The sequence below is a fragment of the Pelodiscus sinensis genome, chromosome 28 (assembly GCF_049634645.1).
Source record: "Pelodiscus sinensis isolate JC-2024 chromosome 28, ASM4963464v1, whole genome shotgun sequence".
Classification (NCBI taxonomy): Eukaryota; Metazoa; Chordata; order Testudines; family Trionychidae; genus Pelodiscus; species Pelodiscus sinensis.
The window spans coordinates 15,347,044-15,372,213 of NC_134738.1; the positions used below are offsets into that span (position 1 = coordinate 15,347,044).

Here is a 25,170-nt window from a genome sequence, read left to right on the forward strand (position 1 = left end):
CCCCAGACCTCGGGGTGGACACACCCCAGCTGCCTCCAAGTCCCTCTGTGCTCCATGTGGAGATCGGCCCTGCCGGGGAGCGGGGCCTCGGCTGCCTTTGAACCTGCTGCCGGGAGCTTCCCTGGGATCCAGTCGTCACTCCTGGAGTGAAACTCCCCCGGCCGTGTCCTGCCCCCGGCCCTCTGCCAGCTGGGAGACGCCCTGGCACAGCGGATCTGCGTGTTCTCAGCCGGGCCAGGCACCTCCCAGAGGAAATCTTCCCAGGGCGGCCAGCAGCTGTGCAGCCAGGGCTAAACCCACAAGCCTCTCGTGCCTGCGCCTGGCCGGCCGCTGCGCAGGCTCCCCCGAGCCAGGCGGGAGGCGCCCGAGGCCAGCTGGAGGGGAAGGCTGCACCCCGGAGGCTGGCCAAGCCCAGGGTGTTGAGTCCTGGTGCCCAGGCGCAGCTCCCACGAGCCCCGCTGGCAGAGGGCGCCCACCCGCGCCAGGCTCATCCCGGACAGGGGCATCTGCACACCTGGATACCAGTGTGGAGCCAGGCGGGGGCCCGCACAGGCCCCAGGGCAAGGTGGGGTGATGCTGGGGCAGGAGCGTCTGTGTCCAGACCCGACGCCCTGCGCCCCTGCCGCCGGGTGCCGCTTTCCTCCCCACCGGGGCGCCGGCCGCACGCTGGGCAGTGCCTGGCTGTTGGCGGATGGCACAAGGTGTCTGCCCCCCAGCTCGGAGCAAGGAGCGCAAGGGCTCTGCAGCAGCAGGGAGCAGCCCCCAGCCTTGACCCTTTCCCAGCCTCCCTGCCCCACCCTTCTCCAATTGGCATCTCTCCGCCGTGCTGGCAGGAAACGGTCCAGCCGCGGCTGCCGGGCGCAAGAACCGGAGCCCGGGGCTCCCTGTGGATCTCTGGAGCCGTGACAGTGCCGGAGAGCAGGAGGCGCGGTGCAGAGCACAGCTCCGTGTGCCGGCTGCTCTCCCCTCTTCCCCACCGGCTCCTTACCAGCCGGCGCCCGGCACTGCCGCGAGCCAGTCCTGCCAGTCCTTGGCCGGCGCCGGGGAACCGCTTACCCAGGCCTTTCCGCAGGTCGTCGCACTGGCTGATGTGCGGGAACCGGAGGATCTCTCGCCACTTCTTACTCCGCCCTTTCCGCTTCCCTCCGCCTCCTGCAAGGGACAAAAGGGGCAGGGGGAGGCAGAGTCAATCCGGAGCCGGCGGCCACGGGCACTAGTCTGGACACAGAAGGGACGGCCCGGGACACGGCCCTGCTCCGAGGGCTACGGCTGGAGGAACGGCACCGGGACCGCGATGCTTCACCCTCAGCCAAGGGCCACAACGCACCAGGCCTCCCGGGGACGGCGAGAACCCCTGGGGAGAAACTGGGGCGTGGGGGGGACTTGACCTAGGTGAGGCTCAGAACTGGGTGCGGACCCCAGCTTCAGACCCTGAGGGGAAGGGGAGGGATCGGGGGGAGAGAGGCCCCTTTTCCACTGTTTCTACAGGACTCCTCCCCGGCTCCATCTGTGTCCCCCCCACCACCACTGCCGATTTCTGGAGCCGCTGGAGCACGGGCGCTCGGGATCTTTACTCCCAAGGCCCCAGCTTGCGCCTCCCGAAGGGGCTGATCCAAAGGGAAAGTGACTCACCTCCACTTCCACAGGGATTCGGGGCAGCCCCCCCGCCGAGAGCCGCGTCCTGCCCCCAAGCACAGGAGAGGGCAGACGGACCCCGCAGGGAGCAGCTCCCCAGCCCCATGCCGGCCAACGGGAGGGGCACCCACTGGCTATTCCCCGCCCCAGCCAGGCGGCTGTCGCCCACTGGCGGGGCAGAGAAGGGTTCAGCCTGAGCTGTGCTGGAAGGGTCAGGCCACGCTCCTGTGGTCTGAGCCAGCCCCGTGCCACCTGCCGGACCCAGAGACGCCAGCCCCATCGGGGACCACAGTGCGCCCGGGCGCCGCGGGGCACGTTGGGGTACACCGCCCCGCCCCGGGCCCAGCAGCCCCAGGCCACGTACCCCAGCCTGCCAAGCACCGGCGAGCTGAGCTGAAGGGGAAAGCGAGGCCAAGCTGGGCAAAGTGCGCCCCGGCTGCCAGCCCTGAGGACAGCGCCGGGCAGACGCGCATGCTGCACTATGCCGAGAGCCAGGCCCAGGAGCCCAGAGAGTTTGCGCTTCCTGCGAGAACAATGCCCCTCCCCCGCGCGAGCTCGCCAGCCACCATCTGGTTTCCTTATCGCGGGAGCCGCTTTATTGTTCCGCGAGCCCTTCCCTGCCGGGCCGGGGCCTGCCAGCTGCTCTCGGCCCCCGGCTGGGCTCAGAGGAGGCAGGCCTGGCTCCCAAGGAATGAGCTCATAGCCTGGCGGGCTGGCCCAGGGGACAGACAACTGGCCAGCTCCCTGGCAGCTGCAAGCCAGGTGCCCTCCCCCTGGCCTGCCCAGCTCTACAAGGCAAGCCGGGGCTCTGCAGAGGGGCAGCGGGACCCTCACTGTGTACCCGGGGGGGGTCCGGTGAACGCACACGCCTAGCACAGCGGGACAGCCAATGGCTCCGAGTGCGACCTCAGTGCCAGGCACCAGCAAGTCCCCACGATGCAGAGCCGAGCGCTCGCCCGGCCGGGGGCACGCGCAAGGAAGCTGCGCCGGGAAGTCAGCGGGGGGGGCTCCGCTGCCCGGCCCGAGGTGAGAGAAGCCACCGGTGGCTTTACGCCCGCGGGGCGCTTAGAAGGCAGCATCCCCCTGGGGCTCCCGCCACCCATCAGACCTCTGGCGAAGGCTGCTGCCGGCAGCCCGCTCCTTAGAGCCAAGGCTTCCCCGGGCCAGGCACCCCATCGGCCAGGCGGGGACCCCACGGACACGGGTGGCGCCCCGCGGGCCCTCCGGGGGGGAGGCCAAAGGCTGCACACGCTTTGCTGTCCAGCGGTGGCGTGGCAATTCGAGCTCCATGTGGGACCCAGCCCCGGCTTCCTGCTCCCCACGTTGGCGCGAACCACCGTGGGCCCCGATTTCCCCAGCAGCCCGACTGTCAGAACGTGGCTCAGCCAGGGCAGGGCCCGGGGCCCCAGGTTTGCATAGTGAGCAGCGGGGACAGAGCCAGGGACTCAGGGCCCAGCATTCCCGCGAGGCCCCCCTGTCCCAGCGTTCACACCCTGTACGGACAGGGAGCGTCCTCCACGCCCCACGGCCACCCAGCTCGCAGACTTGGGCCAGGAGAGCCGCTCGCCCCAGACTATCCCGGAGCAACGGCCCGGTCCGTCGAGCCTCCCCGCAGGGGGAGAGACTGCGGCTGGGACGAAGGTCCCGCCGGCCTAACCCTCGGAGGAGCACGAAATGGGGATTATTAAAGTGACGAGGCCTTGGATGCCCTGGGCCAGCTGCCTGCTTTCCCGGGTGGATTTCTTTATCATCTTTTATAGACTTCCGGGAGCTAATAACTCTCCGCAGGCGGCCTCGGCGCCGGGCGCTTGCCAGCACTTCACGGCGCTGCTTTCCAAGAGACGGGTGCTTGGTGCTCTACACAAATCAAATGAACCCGTCGGAAATTAAAACTCAGCCGGAAAGGGCTGGGGTTCCCAGGAGTCCCCTTATCCTTTAGGGTCGTGGTCAGGCCGGACGGCCCCAGCGGAGACGGGCCCCACTGCGCCAGGGGCAGTCCTGATGCACGGTACCAGAACCGGAAGAAACTGGCGAGTAGCTTCCGACTATTTCACGCCTGGGCCAAGCTCGGCAGAGTTGGTTCAGGCATCGTCTGAAGACAGCGAGACGGCGCACAGGAGAGGACGGAGGCAGCACAGAAAGGAACCGTGGGTGGACCGGGAAGCAAAAGGGAAGACGTCACTCAGCGCACACAGCTTCCTCTAGAAAAAGCCTGCTGGGTGCACGAGACCCGAGCGGGAGCATTCTGAAGAAATTCCCTTCCTGGGTGAAAAAGGAAAACGTGTCAAGTGTCAGCAGCGCAGCTGCAGGGCCCCGCAGGACGATTCGTCGTCAGAAGGGAGAAAACGAGGTGGCGGAAGAACAATGCGGATCGACTGGTTAGTAACTTAAATAATTCACGTGGCCACACACCGTTCCTCGAGACTCTCCCGCTGCCTCTTAGTGCAAGTGAGAGTGAAATCAGCTCCCACGCTGTTTGCTGTGCTGGGTGTTGCAAGGAAAAGCAAAGTTTAGCTACACTAGCCCTTCCGGCTTGTTGAATTAGTTAAACCTGGGTTGGACGCAGTCACCCAAGAAAGCTGCAGTAAGAGACAAATCGAGAGTTGCCCGTTGCCATGAGCGTCGTTTTCTTATGTTGTATTACATAACACAGGCCTCTTATTGGGAACATCATGTCCACAGGCCAAACGGGTGACGCCATAAGTCTGTTCCTTATTTTACTGCAGCAGAACTCCGCTTTCCCCAGGGAAACCCAGGCTATACTTGTTTTCGCAAAAATCAGACATGCCAGTGAGTTCAGTGGGGCTTACTTCTGCAGTAAGTGCCCTCTAAGCGCTGCCAGTCTGAGCTTTTTTGGAATCGGATCTGCATTGTTTATATTTTTTTCAGCAACTATTAACTGACTCAGAGTGAGAAGAACGACTGGGCTGTCAATCAGGTTTTGATTTTGTTTTCAGGCATAAGCAACTTTCTATCTGCAACAACTTCAGAATCATCCCTTGGTACGTTTAGCAGCAGCGCTGTAACTGAGCGTATTTCAGACGCCAAAGCATCCGTCGCAAGCAAAAGATTTCAGTCAGCCAGGAAAACCACACCCATGGGTGAGTCTGTCGTAACAACCGACAAATACCCACAAAACACCCAACGGAGACGATTGCTCGGTGCATTCCTGACACAAATCCGCCTTTTCGCATTGTTAATAACAAACATTTCGCTGACACGGCCAAGTCCTTATGAGCAGGCCACACTCCACCTGGGAGAGCAGACAGCGGTGGAAGGTCGCGAGACCCTGTGTGCAAGGGACTGGAACAGCGAGCGATAAACATGGAGGGAAGTTTGCCAGTTTAAGCCGTGGCGGGTAGAGCCACGTACACCATGATCTAGGGGTGTGTGCCTGGGTGGCATCAGACGATGGGGCTGCATCTCTGCCAGAACCGATCGATACAAGCGGGAAAAGCCCACACAGACTATTTAAAAGACGTGGCAGTGAAAGCTGAATTAAACTGAACAAAAATCCAATTTCCACGGGCGCCGTTTTGTCACAGCCACCGCTGTGAAGATGAGAAAACACTTGGCAGACAAAGCGATGCTCCTTAATGACACGGCCACAGGGCCCATTTCATGCACCTTTGAGCCAGAGACTAAAGCACGTCTTCTGCGGGAATCAAAGAAAATGCTGTTCAAGTCCCAAAATATTTCTGCAACAACCGTTTGGCTTCAGCTTCACTGAAGAGAGCCAGAGGCTCCAAACTAATTCGCCCTCAAAACGGCCAGTGGAATTCTGTGGCGGATTGTTTTGAAGGATCAATTAAGCCCCGGCCTAGTCTCATGAAACTTTGTGAAGAAAACTGTGATGAAATAGATGGAAGCATCTCATCCAAAGTCTACCCGTCGGATTAAAGAGGGGTGAAGGGATATGCCCCGGACACTGAAATCCATTAGCCACAGAGAGGGGATGCTGCCTCGTTGCTGATGCTTCGAAACGTGGAAGGCGCCTCAAGCGACACTGACAAAAGAAATGCTTTGCCAGACAGTTAAACGGCAGGCAACAAAGCAGCGAATGGATCAGGGATGTAAAATTTCGGTTAACTGGCAATTTGCATCGACTATTCGATTAATCGATAAGGGCCCCTCCGCCTTTGAAGCGTAGCAACAACCCCAGGGGAGCACGGGGACTCAAGCAGCCCCCGCTGGCCCCATGCTCCCCGCGGCGTTTCAAAGTGGCAGCACCGCATGGAGCCCGGGGGCAGTGGGAAAGTCCCCAACTGACCCTGGCTCCATGTGGTGCTGCTGCTTTGAAGCACCCCCGATCTTCCGCACCCCCGCTGCCTTTCTCTGATCGAGGCCGCAAGGGGGCGGAGGGACGAATCGACGAGCCTGTCGCCTTTGTTGATCGGACAGTCGACTGGTCGGTCACATCCCTAGAACGGATCAAGCACCAACTCCTCCCCCCCAGCAGAAAGGGAGATGCCGAACGGCTACAGCTGCCGTGGCTGGGGCACCCCCACACGCCGCGCCGCCAGTCCGAGCACGCCACTGGGCTGGAGCGAGGCCTTGGCACCTGGGCTTGTTTGCGGGACGTTGTGAACAGATTCACTCCCTGCACTGGCGGGAACCATTAGCCGGGCACCTGGAAACCGAGGTCTGGGGGCGGCAAAGCCAACTGATCGGGGCAGTAGCTGCCTCTCCCAAGGAGCCAGCTTATCGCCACTTGCTCAGGCCCGTCACTCAGACACATGGCCCCCTTTCTCCATCCTCCGCCCTCCGCACAGCCTGGCAGCACCAGCTGTGTCTGTACCGCCTCCCACGCGGCATGAATAATCCACTACCCGCTTGACGTGCCAGAATGGGGGGGGGCCCCTCCAGCCCCTGCAAGTTATTCGGCAGAGCTTCCCTTGCCTCCTCTACATCCCCGCCGCCCCAGCGCCCTCCTGCAGCCGGGGGGCAGGCGTGGCAGGCGGCAGCAGCCTGGAGAGAGAACGTGGCTGTTCATCTAACCCCCTCGCGGCCCTACAGTAAGGATGTTACATTGCGGGGATCAGGGAATCGAGTAGTCAATGGGGGGGGGGGACTGCAGAGCCGCAGTGGGGTTAGCGCCTGGCCTGGGAGTGAACCCTGCTGCGGCTCTGCCTTTAAATGTATTAACAGCCGCCCCCTGCTACCCCTCTGCCTCCCCAGAGATGGTGCTGGGGGAACTGGCATTTAAGCTGGCTCCCCCCAGCACTGGCTCCGGCTCCCCCCCTCGTTGCCTCTCGTCGATGGGAAGTCGAGTAGTGACTCGACCGATAAGCAGATGCGCATGGGGTAGTCGACTGGGCGTCTCCATCCCCACGCTAGAGCCCAGGAAACCCGCACGGCCAGCGTGGGAGCGGAGGTGGCCGTTCGTCTCTTCACCATCACCTCGTGCCTGGAGCTGGGAGAACCAACCTCCCGGACACCCCCTTGGGCACTGCTATCAGCCCACAAGTCGCTTTCTTTGCCCAGCTGGCTTTCTCCAGCCGCTCCGGGCCGAGGGGCACAGTGGAGACCCCACGTCACCTGGAGTCACGCCGGCTCCCAGCTCTGCTGACATTCGTGACCGTTTCCCAAGGTCCAAAATTCAGCCAGTCAAGACGACGGGGGAACCTCTCCAGCCTGGCAACAGCCGTGCTCCGGCGTGCGGCCAAGTTTCCCGCAGTCCCATGAAGTTTGTTTACAGCCACCAGGCCTGGCTCTCAGTGCTCTGGGCTGTTCTTTAGCTCCAGTTTACCCCTCAGTGTCTTCTAAGAGCCCAGCAAGCCGTGCAAGAGTCGGTGATGCTGTCAGACAACGGTGACCTCCCGCGGTCCCGCAAACTCTCTGGTCAGGTCCCCAGGGTGCCGGACTAGAGAGGTTCAATCTGTAGTGCCTACCACGCAGGGCGAGATTAACAAGCACCGTGCTTGTGAGTCCTGGACACTGGCTTTCTGCGCAGGTCGTTTACCGCCTGGGCGCGGGGGTGACTTGCATCTGCGACAGCCAAGGGCTTTGCGTTGCGTGGTTCTTGGGCCGATTTCTCCCTCCGTCACCCCGCACGGGAATGGAACCTCCAGACTGCTCCTCCCTCGTGTTTTAATCAAGCCTGATAACGATCTTATTAAGCGCTAGCCACACTTCACGTCTGCGTCAGCAAGATAAGAACGCAGACGGCTGGAGCTGCAGGAAAATAACATTCCTCCATGTGTTTTAAATTGATTTCAAATGGAAAGGGCGGTAAGGGCCAAGCTGTCGCCGTTTCCTCCCCCTTTAGCGTGAATTTCACGTGGCTGTTGAAAGGTGCCCTGTGCCCGTGGCATCGAAGACAGGCCTTTTTTCAGGGCATCCTCCGCTGAGGGCCCCACCGGGAGCTACCAGCCAAGGGGTCGACACTCCCCATTTCACCAAGGAGCAGTGAGCGGCGCCTCAGGGCGGATGTAAGCTGGGAACAGTGTTACTGCTACCCCCATGAGGCACAGACACATTAAGTGACTTGCCCAAGGACAAGCAGGAAGTCTGTGGCAGAGGCAGGGCTGAGCGGAATTCTCCTTCAGAAGCAAATGGAGGGTCAGTCCTGCTGCTGGAGTCCGGTCCGATGGCTCAGAAGCGAGTCGCTGAGAGGGGGCTGGAAGGTTTGTGGAAGAGTGAGACCCCTCCCCCCCCCCCCCCAGCAGCTATGGCGCAGAGGCGCGAGTCCCCCCCCGGACCAGTGCTGCAAAGCTGGGACCACCACTTACGGGCCTGGGGGGGAGGCCTTCCAGCTTCAGCGCCGCGCTCGGCCGGCTGCATTTCCCCGGCAAGCCAAGCTCTCTCCCCGCCCGCGCAGCGGCGCCAGGCACTCGGCGACCTCAGCAGAGCACCGACTCCAAACGCCTGCCGAGGCCACCCCGAAGCAGAACACAACTTGCTGCTGCCTCACCAGAGGTTGCAACAGCCTCCCCCCTCCCCCCGCTCATTCCAGTTCCCTGGAAACACTGAGAAGCATTCGCACGCGGGCCAGTAACCCCCCTCCGGCTCCAGCCCAGGCGCGTCTCCCTGAGCTCCGGCCCTGCTCGCCTTCCGGACCCGGGGCCCGCGCGGCAGGAGGGCAGCGGGGACCCTCCCTCCAGGCCCTGGAGCCTGCGTGGGGCGAGCACAGGACGGGGCTCAGCACTTCCCCGGCGGGAGCTGTGCGGGGGGTGCGGCGCTGCGCCCGGCCGGCCACGAGCCCCTGCCCAACTCGGCAGAACCGGCCCCCAGCGGCCGTTCCCAGCCAGTCTTCGGTGCAGTCCATATGCAGAAACCGGGGCGTCACGCCAGCCCCTCCCTGAAACTGACACACCCCCAGGCCCTGCCCTGGTTACACCCCTCCCCCCGCAAGGGCTGGGGCTCCGTCTGGTCCCCCCGCCCCCCGTATTTCACGGCGATGGCTCTCCCGCAGGCTGGGCTGGTTCGGACAGCGCCTGCCAGGAATCCAGCCCCTCTCCTGGGGCAGCCGGCCGGCATCACGTTCCCAGCCCCGGGCCCGGGGCAAACTGACACCCTGGGGCAGGACGCCCCAGTCAGACCCCGCAGGCTCATGAGTCAGCCCCAGAGGTGGCTCTGTGGCGGGAGAGTCCGCGTGGGCCGGGCCTGGCGCCGCGTTGCCACGGACACACAGTGGGGGGGGGGCGCCAGTTCAAGTCTCCCCCACTCCCTAACACCTCCATGGCACCTGCACAGCCCCCCCCCCAGCACCTGGCCCCCTCCCAGAGGAGCCCACACGAGCCAGGGCATGGGGCAAACACACCCTCCCCCCAGCACAACCTCCACCCCAAAACACCGCACCGGCCCCACGCCAGCACCCCTCTAGAGCCCCCTCCCTCACCAGCTGCTCCCCAAACACTTTGGCATCAGACCCCCCCGTTCGGGGGGGACCCTCCCACCCCCCCAGAGCGGGTCCTGGCGGCCACGGCTAGCCCGCCCCTGGCAGAGGCTGTGTACCGGCCAGGCTGCCCTGCGCTCCGCTCCCTGGCAGGGTTTTGGTGCCCGCCGGCAGGGCTGGCGTTTACACAGGGAAAGGCGCCGTCACCTCCCGCACTCGGGGCCTCCCTCGGGCAGCGCTCGCCCACCCGCGACGGTCTCTCCCGCCCTCCCGTCCCGGCCCCGGGGCAGAGCCAGACACGTGCAGGCGGGAAGGCAGCGAAGCCGAGCGCCACAAAGCCCCAGGACTCATTGGCTCCCAGCCCGGCCCCTCACGGGAAGGGGGTCTCTGGAGCAGCAAGAGCTGGGTCCGCCCGCGCCCAGCCTGGGCCCGCAGGAGTCCTGGCAAGTCCCTGCAGGGGGTCAGCGCCCGTAGCTCCCGCCCGTTGGTTGCCACAGGGCAGGAGGACAAGCCCCGGCCCCCCCAGCCCACGTGGCTGGGATCCCCGTCTCCTCCCAGCCCCCAGCACCGGGGAGCCTCGACCCCGGGCAGCTGGCCAGAGGCGGGTGGCTCTGGGAGCCCAGGGGGTCTGGAGAGATTCCCAACAGCGGCCTGGTTTGAAGCAGGTCACATACCAGGGCAGCCTCCCTCAGGGCCCTGCCGGGTCTCTGCAAAGAGAACGAGCCCAGCGCTCAGGCTGTGGGGGGAAGCCAGTCACTGCCCCTAAACCAGGCCTACTAAGCCACGAACCCCCCCCCCAGAACTGGGGTGCCACGGGGGAAGGTCACGGACGCCCCCGTCTCCGGGCTCACGCGGCGTTCCCACCCACCCAGCAGTGAAGCCCAGAGCTGGCCCAAAGGGACACCCCCCCTCCCGGCCTTGCCAAGTCACCACACAGCCCCCCCCCCCCCCGCGTCTCTCTCTGCTTCAGGCTCCCTGCAAAGCCCCCAGGCCGCCAGAATCGCAGCTGCCCCCACGGCAGGTGACTTCCCCACGCGCCTCGGGGCGGAGACCAGGAGTCTGGAGCAAAGCGGCCGGCTAGGCCGGAGCCCGGCAGTGCTGGTGTTAGTGGGGGGCGGGGGGCTGGCCAAGGAGCCCCCCCGCCAGCACTGTGGCTTTGGGGTGGGGTGATGGCATCTGATTAAAACAAGACCATCAAACCATTGTTGTTCCCATGCCGTATAATTGCAGCAAATCTTATACCAGGAGGACACGCGGCCCGAGGCGTCACCCGGGCTAGGAAGGACGGAAACGCAAGTAGGGCCCGTCCCCCTCAGAAGTGCAAACCCCGCCGGGGAGAAGCGAGGGGTTCCTAACGGCGGGGATCTCGAGAGGCTGGCGGCACAGACCGCTCCCGCGCGCTGCCACAGCTGTGGATTCAGCGAGCAAAGGGAACATTAACATTTAGATGAATCTCGGGTGAGACATTTCCCCCGCTCTCTTTCAAGGTGCCGTTTGCCAGAGCTGAACAGATAAACGGCCGGTGGGTCGGGAAAAGGCGGCTGCACCAAAACCCTCCGCTTGCCCAGGACTGAATGGTCCGGAACGGAGGCTGCGTGGAAAGCGCATGACGCCTCCCCCGACTCTTGGGCCCTGAACCTTTTAATGGCCAATCGGCTTCAGGGGACGTTTGAGCGTTAAGCCGGCTTGGATCCCTCCTGCACCGGGGCACCGAGCAATCAGCCCTGGCCTGGTCCTGCACTGAGTCTTTGCAACTCCAACGCTCCCGGCTCGGCGAGAAAGCCAAGCTCAGAACTCGCGGCGCGGCGCCAATGTGCCCCCTCCCTTTTCTAATACACATTCCACTTCCATAAGTACAACTTAGCCGTAAGCGCCTATGGGGGGGTCGGACACACTCGATGGGGACGGGTCGGATCCTTGGAGCTGGGGTGTCTGGATGAAGACTAAGGTGGAGCTGTTTTAAGGGCTGTAGAGAGGGAGGTGACAGGTTAACCGGTGCACATCACCCTTACCGGCACTGCCGACCGGTTCTGGTGAACCAGCGGGCGCTGGAGCAGGCTCAGCCCAGGGGCAGCGGGGGGGGGGGGGGGGGGGTCTGGAATCTGCAGAGCAGTGGCCCACAAGGCTGGGGGGCGGGGGGAGGAGAGGGCAGGAAATCAGCCATTAAGGCCTCAGGAGATCTGCAGCCAGATTTACATCTTAGTGGAAACACGCAGGCCAGGCTGGAAGGGAGAGACCCGTTTCCCCGCATGCTAGCGGCCGGCTTCCGCGGCTCCCTAAACAGCCGCTAGGCACGCGAGCCTGACCGGCACAGCCCAAGCAGCGCCCAGGAGGCAACGGGGGAAGCGAGCCGGGAATACAAGTGAAAGAAAAAGCCGCCTGGCCTGGGTCCCACGTGGGAACGAACATTCCTCGCGCCCGTTTTATTCCGTTCCGGCAACACGACTGACAGGCTGCCGTGTGGGGCCTCAGCCACCGCCCAGAGGACGCACGTTCGGAGCTTGGAATGAGCCGTCCCAGCAGGACGGAGCCGAGCGGTGCCAAGGCAGGTCCCCAGGGGCCGAGGAAGCCAGAGCTGCGGCAGCCAGGTCACAGGAGACCGGGGGGAAACCATTTGGGTGCCCCAGAGGGACCCCAGTGCCCAGGTGCGGGGGAAGAAAGGCCCCGAGCGCAGTGCCAAGGGGCTGTGGCTGAACCCAGCCCCCCGCACAGGCCTGTGGATCCGAGGGCAGGTCTGTTCGCAACCCCGACATCAGTCACAGGCGGGTGAGAGCGGGTAGCACGGGGCCCGTTTCCTTCAGCCCCTGGGGCCGAGCGGCAGCAAAGTCCCACCGGACGGAGGGTGGGAGGCGCTGGCGCGCCCGGCAAGTTCCCCGAGCCAGGCTGTGGCTTTACCCAGGCAGGCGGGGCGCTCCCCCGGCACAGGGCTGCTCTTGCCCACGCACCAGCACCCAAAGCAAGAGACAAAGGCTCCCCGTGGCCGGCTGCCGCGTTGGGCCTAAGCTGGCTCCGGAGAGCGGGGGGGGGGGGGGGGGCCTTCCTCAGGCAGCACCAGGCGGGGGGGAGTTTTGATGGGCCCACTCCGACCTGGCGTGCCCCAGCAGGCGGGACGTGCGACTGGCGCACAATGCTGCTTGCACGCCACGTCCCACGAGCACGGACTCAGAACACTGCAGGGGGACGGGCGGGGGCGGGGGGTTCGTGTGCATGCCCAACCCCCGCCAGCCACGCTGTGTGGCGGGCTGCCCCTTTAAAACGCCACCTCTGCGCGTTTCAAAGCGGCAGCTGCCGTGGAGCCCCAGCCGAGCCCGGCGCAGTGCAGCATGGAGCCCAGGGCCAGCGAGGGACCGAGTCTCCCACTGACCCCGGCGCGGCGCGGCACCTGCAGCCAGCAGCCAGTGGGGGTCACCCACAGCCCACTGCCCAGCACAGCAACCAGCAAGGTGCCCCCACTACGTCACCCTCTCCCCCCCGGTCCGGCCCGCGACGGTGGTAAGAAGGTGCCTGGCCCGCAGGGAACCACGCTGCGCAGTGCGGGAAGGCGGCTCGCTTGGGGTTTGCTTCTTGCAGCTGTAACGAAGCCCAGCCCCGGGACGCGCTGGAAACACAGCGCAGGGCAAAGGGGAGTCTCTCCTTCGATGGGAAGCTTGTTCACGGTCTCCAAGGCCCACGCCCCAGAGAGGTGGGGGGGGCGCTGGAGCTGCAATATCCCCCGGAACTGCGGCTGCATCGGGAATCCAGGGGCGGGTGGAATCCAGCCCGTCTCCTCCTTGGAACGGGCGCCCCCCAGAGCGTGTGCGGCGTTATCCCGGAGTGGAGGGGCGGCAGCTGGGAGCCAGGGCTCCGACACAGGCGTACCGGGGGACACGGCGGACTCGCTGTCAGGCAAGGGGGGACGCAGGCAGGATCTCTGGCTCACAGCGGGCACAAGCAGCCCCACTTGCCTCCCACGCCGCAGGCTGCTGGTCGTGCTGGGCCCAGGCTCACTCCAGCTCTTGCCTCTCCTTGCTGCAGTCAGCAGCCAGACCACAAAACCCTCACCCAGCCAAGCCCTGAGGCAGGGGTGGAGAACATAAGGCCTGGGGGCTGGATCTGGCCCCCGAGGCTCCTGCAGCCTCCCTCCCCCACATCCCAGCCCCCCCAATACCCGAACCCCTCAGTCAGGGGCCACGGAGGGGATTTCCTCTCTTCTGTGCGGCCCCAGCTGAGTCCTCTTTGGGTCAGCAGCCCCCACCCAGAAAAGGCTCCCTGCCCCCGCACTAAGGACTGCACCAGGCAGCTCTGCTCTCCGTCCAGGCCAGCCCACGCAGGGGGAAGGAGCGTTAACCCGGCAGCACCCTCCCCAGCCAGCGCCCGTGCGGCACGGGACCACGGCCCATCGGGCCCTGGCTGCGGGAGGAGAAAGGCAGACGCCTCACAAAGCCTTCGAAACCTCAGGGCAGCTGGAGCCGGGGGGATCCGCGACCTGCCACGGCCACGGCGCGTCTTGAGGCCAGACTGTCCACCGGGGAGAAGGGGCCGTTCGGTCAAGGCCCACGCGACAGAGCAGGGGAAAAGTCTCAGGGGCGTGCGGCCAGTCCCGCCAGGTGGGGGGGGGCGGTAGAGGAGGATTCTGCGGGGGCAAAGGGCAGCAAAACCAGCCAGGACATTCACCGCTCCCCAAGGAGCCTTCTCGCTCCCATGACGCGCTGGAAACCGACGGCAAATGCACGAACCCAGGCGGCCCGACATGCTCCCCCGCAGCCAGGCCAGCTCGCCGTACAGCACCCCCCCCCCACGGATGGGACCTGTTACAGCAACCCCCCGTCTGTCCCAGCCCTGCATGCAGGGAGCTGCCTCTCCAGCGTCTGCCCCCCCGGGCTCTCCCCACTGCCCCACCCCAGGGCACTTGGCAGAGACAGACCCCTTGCTGGGAACGCTGTCACCAGCTGTCAGACGGGGATCGCCAGCCAGCGCCCCGAACGCCGCCGCCAGCCTTGCTCAAGGGAGCATCCGAGTCGTGGGCCAGGGCCGCACGTGGGGTGAAAAGGGGCTCAGCACTTCGCGGGCCCACACGACACCCCACAGCTCAGGCTCCCCCGCTGCTGAATCGGAGCCGACTCTGGAGCGACGCGCGGCGGCTGCTTTCCGGCACCCTGCAACGATCAGGGCGCAATAACCACTCACTCACTGGGAGAGGACTGAGAATGCCACCAACTCGTCTGGGACGGAGCTGGGAACGGAGCCAAGATCACCCCGGGACCCGCTTGCCAGTCAGAGCTTTTCCCCCCATCCTAAGACTCCCCTAAGCTCCGCCTTGCACGCAGCCCGGCCCTGCAAGCTCCACCCCCAACGGGTCTGAGCGGGCAACACGTCGCGAGGAGCCCGGTGGAGGGACACGGCACGTTAACGGTTCCTGGCAGTGCCAACCCCACAATTACAGGGCAGGCAGAGACCTGGTGCCAGGCACATCCTGACTGGTCACACTGCTGTCAATCCAGAGAGACCGCCCAGAAACCGGCACCGTTACTCCACCGTCCTCCTGGCAGCAGGGACTCGCATCGGCCCTCGTCCAGGTAACGTTTGCCCATGGGGAGCAGGTGTTCCTCTATCTCCAGGAGGGCGGGGGTGGGGGGGATACCTCAGTTATTCAGGGGCTTCCAAAACTTAGCTCCTCCCTGAACAACCACCTGGGGCCAGGCCGAAACAGGCTCCCAAACACTGGCCACGTTCGGCTCCAGGCAGGCATCTAGCCGCTTTCTCGGACCCAGGAAGAGGGCGGCTGCTCGCTACAGTCGCTCCCTTGGACTCAAGTGCAGAGACCCCCCCGTGTGACACACGCGCCTGTTCCGACGGCGCTTTGCCTGTTCACACGCGGCGCAGGGCCCCACAGACGCGCCGTTCGCAGAGCTATCGCCCGCTTCCTGCCCCACTTGTCAGCCAACTACAGCGCGCTTCAAGCCCCCCACCTCGTTCTTTAAACCGGGCTTCTATCACAAAGGGGCAGCAAGGGGAGGGGAGGAGGGGGTGCTGGGGGGAGCCGGCTTAAAAGCCAGTCCCCCCCCCCCCAGCTCCGTGGGACAGGGCAGGGGTGTGGCAGCGGCGCTTTGTCTTTGAAACATACAAGAGCCCCGGCGGGGGGCTCCATGCCGGCGCTTCCACTTTCAAACATGCACGAGCCTCAGCGGGGGCTCTTGTACATTTCAAGGTGGGAACACTGGGTGGAGCCTGGGGCCAGCGGGGGGTGGGAACGCTGGGTGGAGCCTGGGGCCAGCGGGGGGACTCCCTCTCAAAGGCGGAACGCGCGCTAGTCCTTACCGACCAATCGAAGAGTCGATGGAAATCCTATCGACTATTCGATTAGTTAATTGATCGATATTTTACATCCCTATAAGACACCGCCCCCTGGTTCTGGCCGAGCACGCGGAGCGCGCAGATCTCAAAGCAATTCCAAAAGGAGATCAGTTTTGTTATCCCCATTTAGCAGAGGGACAGGGACAGGGACAGGGCTGTTAAGTAGGTTAGTGGCAGAGGCGCCCGAGTCTGCCGAGTCACAGCCCAGGCGTTATCTATTGGGCCAGACTGCTCGGCTCCCGCGGGGGATTTGCTGCAGGTTTCGGAGGACGCATGCTCCAGCTCTCACCCGGATAGAAGTGGTAAATCAGACAGGAGTTCCTTTCTCCAGCCTGTCGACACACCACTGGCAATGGGTGTGCACTGAAACAAGCGCTCAGGGTCTGCGCCCAGCACTCCTGTCGCTCACTCACCACCACGGTCTTCCCATCTAGATGGGACCTGAATTTCTAGTGTAAAAAACAAAGAACAAAAACCCCACCACCTACACGCGCGCACACGCACCACAAGGCAGCTGAAAGGACAAAGCCCATTTTTAACCCCTTGTTTGTCACTCAGCTTTTAAAAGGGCCCTAAAATGACATTTTCCTCTGGGCACCAGCTCCCGACAAGCCTCTTACAGCTGAGGGCAGAGGTATCCTCACTCCTGCCCCGCCCCTGCCACTCTCCATGTAGGACGCACGCCGCCAGGGAGAAATAACCCCGCAATCGCTTACCCTGGGGTCTCTTTTGGGCCCTCTGCAGAGCTCGAGATTAGCTGCTGCCTCGTCACCGGACCTACCTGTCTCCACGTCACTGTTGGCCCCGGGCAGGAGGGCAGAGCAAAGCAGCCGCAGGAGCAGTAATACCTGGGAGGAGGGCGTAGCCAACAGGCCCCTCTGCCCACGGATCCACGCCACTGCCCGCAAGGACCCAGCAAACTGGGACAAAGGCATCGGCCTTTTGAGCCAGACGTGAAACGGAGCCAAGCCGCAGAAAGCACCTGGGCGCGGGGGGCGCGGGAGCTTTCAGAGGTGCGACCCAGCTCTGCCGTCCTTCAGCTCAAGCCAGCGAATGCTGCAGGCGCTAACCCGGCTGTGCCGGACAAGGGGGCAGAGTACAGGCCCGGTCCACATGGGAGGCTGCCGGGGTAACTTGGCTCGTTCCAGCAGCAGCTGCCCCGAGCCCACCCCCGGATCGCAGCGTCTGGTTCACCTTGCGCCTCATCGACTCGCCAAGCCCCCTGGGAGCAGCTTTGCCATTTCAGTAGGCGTCACGCTGGCGGAAGGGTCACGTGGACGCCTCCTCGCGCCACTCAGGCCACACGGCTTCCCTGAGTCCTCCCACGGCTATCCCACGCTGCACTGGGTCGACCCCGGACTGGCCCAGGGAGAACCCAGGACCACGTTCCTCCTGCTTAAACGCTGCAGATCCCCCCCCCCCCCCGAGCATCGATTTGCAACTCGGGTCCACGATCAGCCTGTCAGCGCCACTCACCGCCAAGTGTCCGAGGCTCGCAGCCCTCGGAGCCGCGCCGCGCGGAGGGGCCAGTCCCCGGCACAGACCTCGCCCCAATGGGATCAGCCCAGTTTTCAGCTCCCGTGCAGACAGGCAAAAGCCGCTACGCTGCAATTCCGGGCAGGGCTGTGCCCGGGTAGCTACAGTGGCGGGTGGAAGACGGACCAACGGCCAGCGCGGCGGCAGGACGGCCAGAGGGGCAGGTTTGCGAGTGCTTGAAGCTGGGAATCCCGCTGACAGCGCAAAGGGCCTCGAGAGGCAGCGATGCCGTGGCAAGGGGGCCTAGCACACGAGGCTCCTGCCCGCACCCATTCAGCGAAGGCGGCCGAGGGCTCCGGCTTCGGGGAGGGGAGTCGGGAAACTGGTTCCCGAATCCCACAGCCTCTAAAGGCTCCACCCAGAACACCGGTGGCACCAGGTCCCAAAACCCACCGGAGTTTCAGCCTCCTCTTGGCTCAGGTCACCGCTGACCTAGGACCCCTCCGGCAGACGGAGGGGTCTGGTCCAGCCACGCCCCCGGCTCCGCCCCCTCCCGAGCACATGGAGTCACACGGGGCGTGGAGACGGCGCAGCCTCCGCCGCAGCATTCTGAACACCCCACGTGTGAGCGGAGACGGGACCATTCCGGCTGCCCCAGGCACAAGGGCTGAGAAGAAATAAATCCCGCTCGCTCCCCAACTGCAATGTCTGCTGCATTTGGCCCCCCCGTGCCCATTTCGACCGGAACTTGGGAGCCGGATCCCGGACGCAGCTTTGAAAGGCCCCGTCGATCTCTGTGTCTCGAAGAAGCCGACTGGACTGGACCTGTGCAGGGACGGGAGAGCAACGGCGCCAATTTCCTTCGGACGCCTACTCAGCTGGCCGCTGGCTGGCTCCTCCGGGGAGCAAACTGTTGGCAGCTCTGATGCACGACGGCAGCAGGTCGCTCGTGCACATCATTCCTGAAGCATTTCCGGGGCTCCGGTTTCCAGCCTCGGAAGACCAGGAGCTGGGAAAAGGCGGCTCCGGCCAAGGTCGGAATGCACACAGGGACTGCCTGTCCATGATGACGAGGAAAGCAGCCATCAACCCCTCACTGCGCAGAGCAGGGCTGCTGGAGTTACCTGTCTCCGGCGGAGAGCAGCCGTGCGATCGTCCTGCACTGCAACAAACACTCTGTTTCTGCCTGAGCTTTTCCAGGACACTCTGTTTCTGCCTTCCACTAATACGGGATGGACTCGGGCCGCCGATTAACCAATAAGCAAAAGCGTGTAGGTTAATGCTACAGACTGCACGCGTTCCCCCGCCAGTCCATTTGTTAGCAGGCTGGCCAGCAGCCCGGCTCAGTCCTGGCTTGCACCAGGTCCAGGACCTCCTCCCGCTGCGGCTCTGCATTAGGAGCCGGGTGGGCAGGCAGCCTGGCTCAGTTCTGGCTTGTGCTGGGTCCTGGCGCTCAGTGCCCACCCCAGACAGGGGCTGCTGCCTCCGCGCTGTTCTCTCTGTATCCGAGGCAGCAGTGCCGGGCGACAGGCAGCCGGTCCGCGAGGGGGGCTGGTTTTTAAACGGGCTCCCCTCACGGACCAGCTCCCACCTGGCACCCCGCGCTGCTGCCTTTGATCCAGCGGCAGCAGTGGGGAGTAGCAGAGGGCTCCTCGGAGCGCACTGGCTGCCACCCCGCCCCCGGGGATTACAGACCAGTCGAGTAACCAATAAGAATTCATGGCTATTCCAGTAACCGATACGTAACATCCCTAGTCTCCGATGCGAGTAACTTACAATGGAGCCATTCCTGCCTGGGGCATCGCCCGCCGAACCATTAGGGAAGCGAACAGTGAGGAAGGGGGGCTTCAGCCCTGTTGGGGGGCGGGAGCAGGAGAAGCCCCTCTTCCCCACCCCCGCTGCATGGCTCCTGCTTAGCCAGCGAACTGATGAATGGGGATTTTGCACCCCGACTAACAAGGCGTCTGCTCTACAGGTCTCAGGGGTGGCTCTGGGGAAGCCAGCTCGCCTGTGGCACAGCCCAGACAAGCCGTCCTCCGACACCAGAGGGGTGACTAGGAGCTGAGTGCAGCAGGCAGGTGCCCACATCACAGACGCTCGGCTGGGCGGCCACACACAACACACCGGGACAAATGGGATCTTGGCTAACGACCCACCCGACGGCGACACAGAAAGCTTCCGCGGCCACTTGGGCTGTACAGCTCGAGGAGCCGCAGCCATTCGTGCCCATCAGACGCCGCCCACCCGCACCACGTTCCCGGGTGCCCTTAAGGCGCCTTCTCATAAATGAATGAGGTTGCTGGCTAGTAGGAGCCCCCTAAAAGCAACGTATTTCCCCACTGCCTGGTCCACGCGACACACAGTGGCTGGCACAGCCCGTTGCTTAGAGGTGTGACGGGATCGGGTTCGTGACCGGCGTTACCTGCGCTACGGACGTTTTCCAGCACAGATGCCGCACGCTGAGCGAGACGGCGCGTTTGCTAGCACCCGGCATTTCAACCTGGGGGCCGGAATAAGCTGGGCTGGCGGAAACGCGGTGCCCTCGGTGTGTCCTCGCCAGCAAGACCTTCCAAGTGTAGAACTAGCCTGAGCCCCCGCGAAAGCAACAGGACTCAGGCTGCTCGCACTCGCCGTCCCTTTCGGAGGTGGGACTTGGACGCCTTTGGAAAGGTCACCTCCCGTTCAGCAGGGCAGAATCACTCCCCGTGTGTCCCGCACGCCAACCATCAGCAGCCACGCCACACGAGAGACAAGGAACATGACCCTGCCTCTGGGGCACGGCGGGTGAGAATAGACGCCTTCTCCCGTGCACCATGCCTGGGGATGCCAACCGAGCAGGGCCAGACTTCCTGGGGCGATGTCTACAGCCCACAGCCTCTCCTCTCCTCTCCTCTCCAGCGTGGGAAACTGGCTGCAACCTCAGGGAAGGGACCAGGAAAATCCCGAGTCTCCGGCGACACAGCTGCAGCTTCCTGTGCTAATCGGGCCACTCTGGGACTCCTCGACTTCCCCCAGCCGGCTTGACCGCGGTTTGCATCCAGACCGCAGCGACCCCGCGCCTCGGGCTCGCCGTGCCAGGCCCAGCGCGCACCCCGGTCACACGCGTTCCGAGGGGGCGGGGGGCTGCCACATCCCCCCCGGGGGGGCGGGGAGGGGGCTGTGCGAACAAAAGGCGGGTGAGCAGCTGCTCGTGCTGAACCGGGGGGGGGGGGGGCTCGGGAGCGGGGCTGTAAATGCCGAGTCCCGGGGAAGGGGAGCGAACCCACGTCCCAGGTGGCTCCTCCAGCTGCAGTCCAGGCTACAGAACCCCCCCCCCCCAGCTGGCAGCAGAAGCGGCTTCCCTCCGGGTCCCAGCCTGGCGCCCAAGGGAGCCTCCTACCTTCCCGGGCTTTCAGCAGGACCGTGTTGGCCACGATGTTCTCCAGCTCCATCGCGAGCAGCTCCGGACGATCCGCGGGAGGAAGCCGAGGCGGGCGGGCGCAGCCAAGCCCCACACGCCCCCCTCGCGGCCGGGCCGGCCTAGGCTCGCACCGCAGGGGGCAGGCCCCCCCCGCCCCAGGCCCCCCGCACCCCGAGAGGGGGCCGCCGGCTCGCGGGCAGCGCCCCCTGAGCTGGGGGACCGGGGGTCATCCGCGCCGGGGGGGGAGTCCCCCCACCCCCACGCAAACCATCGCCGGGGGGCCCGAGCTGCCCCGCCCCCCCAAGTCCAGCTGGCCCGCGGGGGAGGAGCTGGAGGCGCCGCAGGAACCGCCTGGCCCCGGGGAACCCCGAGGAGCCGAAACTGCTACACAACGTTCCACGGGGGCGGGGCTCCGCGCAGTGACGTCCCACGGGGCGGGGCCAGGGGAGCGACGCACTAGGCTTTATGTAACTCCCCCGCCCCCCCAACAAACTCAACCTGGGAGCCCAAAGGCACCCTGGGAAACGTAGTTCAGCCGCCCCCTCCCGGGGCACCGCTCCCCCCCCAGGCTGCACTAGCTGCAGCCCCCCCAAGCTCCAGCCAGCCCCCCCGTCTGCTCCCCCAGGCTGCACTAGCTCCAGCCAGCCCCCCCCCGCCTGCTCCCCCAGGCTGCACTAGCTCCAGCCAGCCCCCCCCCCGTCTGCTCCCCCAGGCTGCTCCCCCAGGCTGCACTAGCTCCAGCCAGCCCCCCCCCCGCCTGCTCCCCCAGGCTGCACTAGCTCCAGCCCCCCCAAGCTCCAGCCAGCCCCCCCGTCTGCTCCCCCAGGCTGCACTAGCTCCAGCCAGCCCCCCCCCGCCTGCTCCCCCAGGCTGCACTAGCTCCAGCCCCCCCAAGCTCCAGCCAGCCCCCCCGTCTGCTCCCCCAGGCTGCACTAGCTCCAGCCAGCCCCCCCCCCGCCTGCTCCCCCAGGCTGCACTAACTCCAGCCAGCCCCCCCCAAAACTCCAGCCAGCCCCCCTCCTACTCCCCCAGGCTGCACTCGCTCCAGCCATCCCCCCCAAAGCTCCATCCAGCCCCCCGCCTGCTCCCCCAGGTTGCACTAGCCCCAGCCAGCCCCTCCCCCACGCCTGCTCCCCCAGCCTGCACTGACCCCAGCGAGCCCCTCCCCCCTCCCGCCTGCTCCCCCAGCCTGCACTAGCTTCCCATGGTTTGCATTCATGTTTGCAAGCTAAGGATGGCCCCATTCCAGCCAGGCTGCCCCAGTGAGATAAGGTCCCCACTATGCTGGATGCAGCACTGCAGGGTGGGTGGGGGCCGGCTGTGCACACCCCAGACACACCCTGACAACCTAACTCTGCTCGCCCAGCCTGGCCAGGGCAGCAGGAAAGCAAGGTCTCCTCGGCCTACCAAGTCATCCGCTCACTTCTCAGACAGAGCATTTGGAAAGGGGCATTCAGCTGTGGCTGGCAGAGCTGAGAACAGCGCTCTGTACAGAACTGACGCCAACGGCCGTGTGGCAAGCCTCCCAGCACAAGAACTGAGAGCACTCCCCTGTCATCACTACTGCTGGGAAGTTTCTATTTGTTTAAATTAAGGTAGCTGGACACACACACCATGTTCCCTCTAATTTTTCCCATCCATGCATGGAATACATTTTGTTGCATGCACTGAGGCAGGCGCAAATGTGCACCACCAGTAGAAACAAATGTTGCCGGTTGTGGCCACTGGAGGTGGTCTTCTAATCAGCTGGGCAGCCACCCAAGCACCAGCTTACAGGGAACCCTGCTCCCAGCCCTAGTGGCCTTTCCACAGTCCCTGGCTCTCAGCCTCTCACAACCAGTGCTGCCTCGGTTCCCCAAACTGGCTCACCCTAAGTGGGGGATTTTTAGGAATCATGGAAAAGGCTGCACACTCCCAGCACCACTCTGTTCACCTCCCCCGGCAGCGTTGGGGGTTTTGCTTGTACCCTGGAGGCCCAGTAGCCAAATTAGTACCACTGAGGCAGGAGAGATGCCAGAGGATGGCACCAGAGGATGTAAAGAGGACCGACAGGGGGAAGGGAATTCATGCTAAATAGGAAGCTGAAGTCCTGCTGAAATACACTGAGGGGCCTGAAGAAAGAGGCCACCGTGTAGGTAATGAACCTGCCCTGGGAAAGGGGCCTGGCCCACGAATGCTTTCCACAGGCTCCTCCACCTTCATGGCCTCTGATCCGGCTAGCGTCAGCGCAGTGCATCCAGCGGGCTCCTTTCCAAGCCTCCCTCCCGCCACTCCTGGGATGATTTTCACAGAACTCAAGCGGATCCAATTTGGTCAAGATGCCAACATTGAACAGCGACTCCAAAGGCCGCAGCAGGATGGTCTGAACCACACAGATACAGAGCGGCATTTATTTTATGCCCAAAGTGCACCTGAGCGATCCTCCCTATCGGTGACATCAGCTGCAAACCCATCTAGTGTTCAAGGAGAGCCAAACTTAATTCAGGCATATTGTTAATCTGTTCCCACGAATGAGAAAGGCCACTTGCAACTTAAAAAACACGATATAATCGAAAACCAGGTGTAATCGGGAAAGTGTTTTGGGTGGGTTTAACATCAGCTGTGACTAAACCCATAGGAGCCATCTCCCCTGCTCCTTTTTGCACAAAAACCCCCTCCTGAAAAAAACCGGCAGAACGGCTCTTGCACAAAAGGAGGTTTTTACTCATTAAGGATGCAAATGAGGTACAGCGATATTCACCACTTTGCATTTGCATATTTTCTTGCACAAGAGAGCGCACTATAGCAGCAGCCATGGTGTTGTACCCGTCTGGACACCCCTACTTCTGAAGTAAGAATGCTTCTTTGCACTTTAGCTTGTGTTGCTCCTGAAGATGTTTAATCTACACAGAAAAAAGCCACTCAAGGGACTGGACTTGATGACCTCTCACGGCCCCTTCCAGCGCTATGATTCAGAGCTATGATTCTATGAAACCTACAGAAATGTTTCCACAGTAGATTCCAAACAAAACAGCTGTTTACGTGAAAACATTTCCCTGCAGCACTATGGGATATACACAGAAAACCTTCTTGATGGGCTTTTGTTTGGTCAAGATGACAGATTTGCAATAAAATAACGCTCAGTTGGCGTGACAACTCTGATTGTCTGAATTCTCACTGTTTGCCATGCAGAAGGAATTAGTACTATGGGCACAGAGCTGTAACAAAGGCCGTAATTTCACTCTCCTCTTCCTCGTTTTTCTTCCTCCTTGGGGCACAAGGGGCTGTAGTTTCACAGAGTGATTGGGCATCTATAAACCAGTAGGAAAATTTGCCCCTTGCACTCTCCAAACCAGGAGCTGTGTTATTCCCACTGGAAGGAATGGCTAGGCGCTACCGGAGGAAAAGAGGCTACTTCCTCTTTGCAGAATTGTTTCCATTTACAGGAACTTCACAGCCTGCCAACTGATTAGGCTGCAGAATTCACAGACTCTGGAGCAGGAAGAACTTTTTCCCACTGGCCAAGCGTGGCTTATAACGGAGACAGTCCCCGGCCAGCGTGCGTCTGGTGCTCAGCTATGGGACAGGGCTCCCATTAGCACTGCCACACTCTGAAAGGCAGATAAAGAAATCGCACTGGCTTAAGTCATTTATACCTTTACCAGGACCAGCCCTGCCCTAGCAGTTAGTTCCCTACCACGCTTTCACAGGGGAGTCGGCCCAGCGCGTGGTTCAGGCATTATACAGTCCCCCCGCTGCACGCCTGCTGCTGCAGGACTGCCCTAGTTGCACAAGCACGGGGAGCGGGACACAGAATGGCAACCGCAGGAACTCCTGCTGCCAGACTGACCTGATTGTCCTGGGAATCTCTGGGCGCTGCCTCTAGCTCCACCGAAACCACCCGGACAGCTCCCCAACCACAGCCTGGCCGCTGCCTGTCTGCTAGAGCTTGCAGCCAGTGGCACAGGGCCCAGCATCCTACCAGCCCTCTAGAAGAGCACACCAGCCTCGGAGCAGCAGCGCCATCGGGAGACAAGACCTGCTCCTCTCGCGACAGGCTGGTCTGCCCTTTGTGGCGTTTACAGGCCTCCCAAGCCGCCCCCAGCAAAACCCTCTTCTCGCTGCCAGTCACCGTGCCCTGCTGGGTGGCAGAGGGCTCGTAACATCAGGCCCGGGCTGGGCGGGGCAGCCGGAGATCGCGGAGCAGCCCAGCAGGCGTCCTCTGCTGTCCTGAGCTCGTTCTAGTGCCTGCCCTGGGCCGCTCAGCACAGGACCCGTGTAAGGAGACACCGGACGGGCTGGCCCAGAGGAAGGCAGCTGGGGACGTGCGGCACAGCCCAGGTGAGACGCAGCTAACGGAGAGCGGGCGGGTTCCATGGCTCAGCTGCTGCAGCCTGACAATGAAGGGGCAGCTCATACTTGCCAGGGCAGAGTGGGTGACAAGGAGCCTCTTGGCCATTAATACCGTAGGAGCAGACTCTGTTCCGCTGCCCCCAGCCATTCGCCTGGC

At 63.5% G+C, this 25,170-nt stretch overlaps 1 protein-coding gene across 4 annotated transcripts in view; it reads right to left on the reverse strand.

The window, feature by feature from the left end:
* LOC102462222 (G protein-coupled receptor kinase 5-like) overlaps positions 1–21,111 on the reverse strand; it is a 37,052-nt gene extending 15,941 nt beyond the window's left edge. For 2 of the 4 annotated variants that reach the window (XR_012897993.1, XM_075911043.1), the window contains exons 1-2: positions 2,000–2,256; positions 1,057–1,152 (exon numbers count right to left, since the gene is read on the reverse strand). Coding sequence is in view for 3 of the 4 variants with exons in the window: in XM_075911043.1 (XP_075767158.1) it covers positions 1,057–1,152; positions 2,000–2,108 (205 nt within the window). In the remaining variant the exon portion in view is untranslated. Of the gene's footprint in view, positions 1–1,056; positions 1,153–1,999; positions 2,257–7,173; positions 7,303–20,660 lie in introns of those variants that run through there. The other 2 variants (XM_075911044.1, XM_075911045.1) reach the window with 2 other exon arrangements.
* Between the last annotated feature and the right edge of the window lie 4,059 nt (positions 21,112–25,170).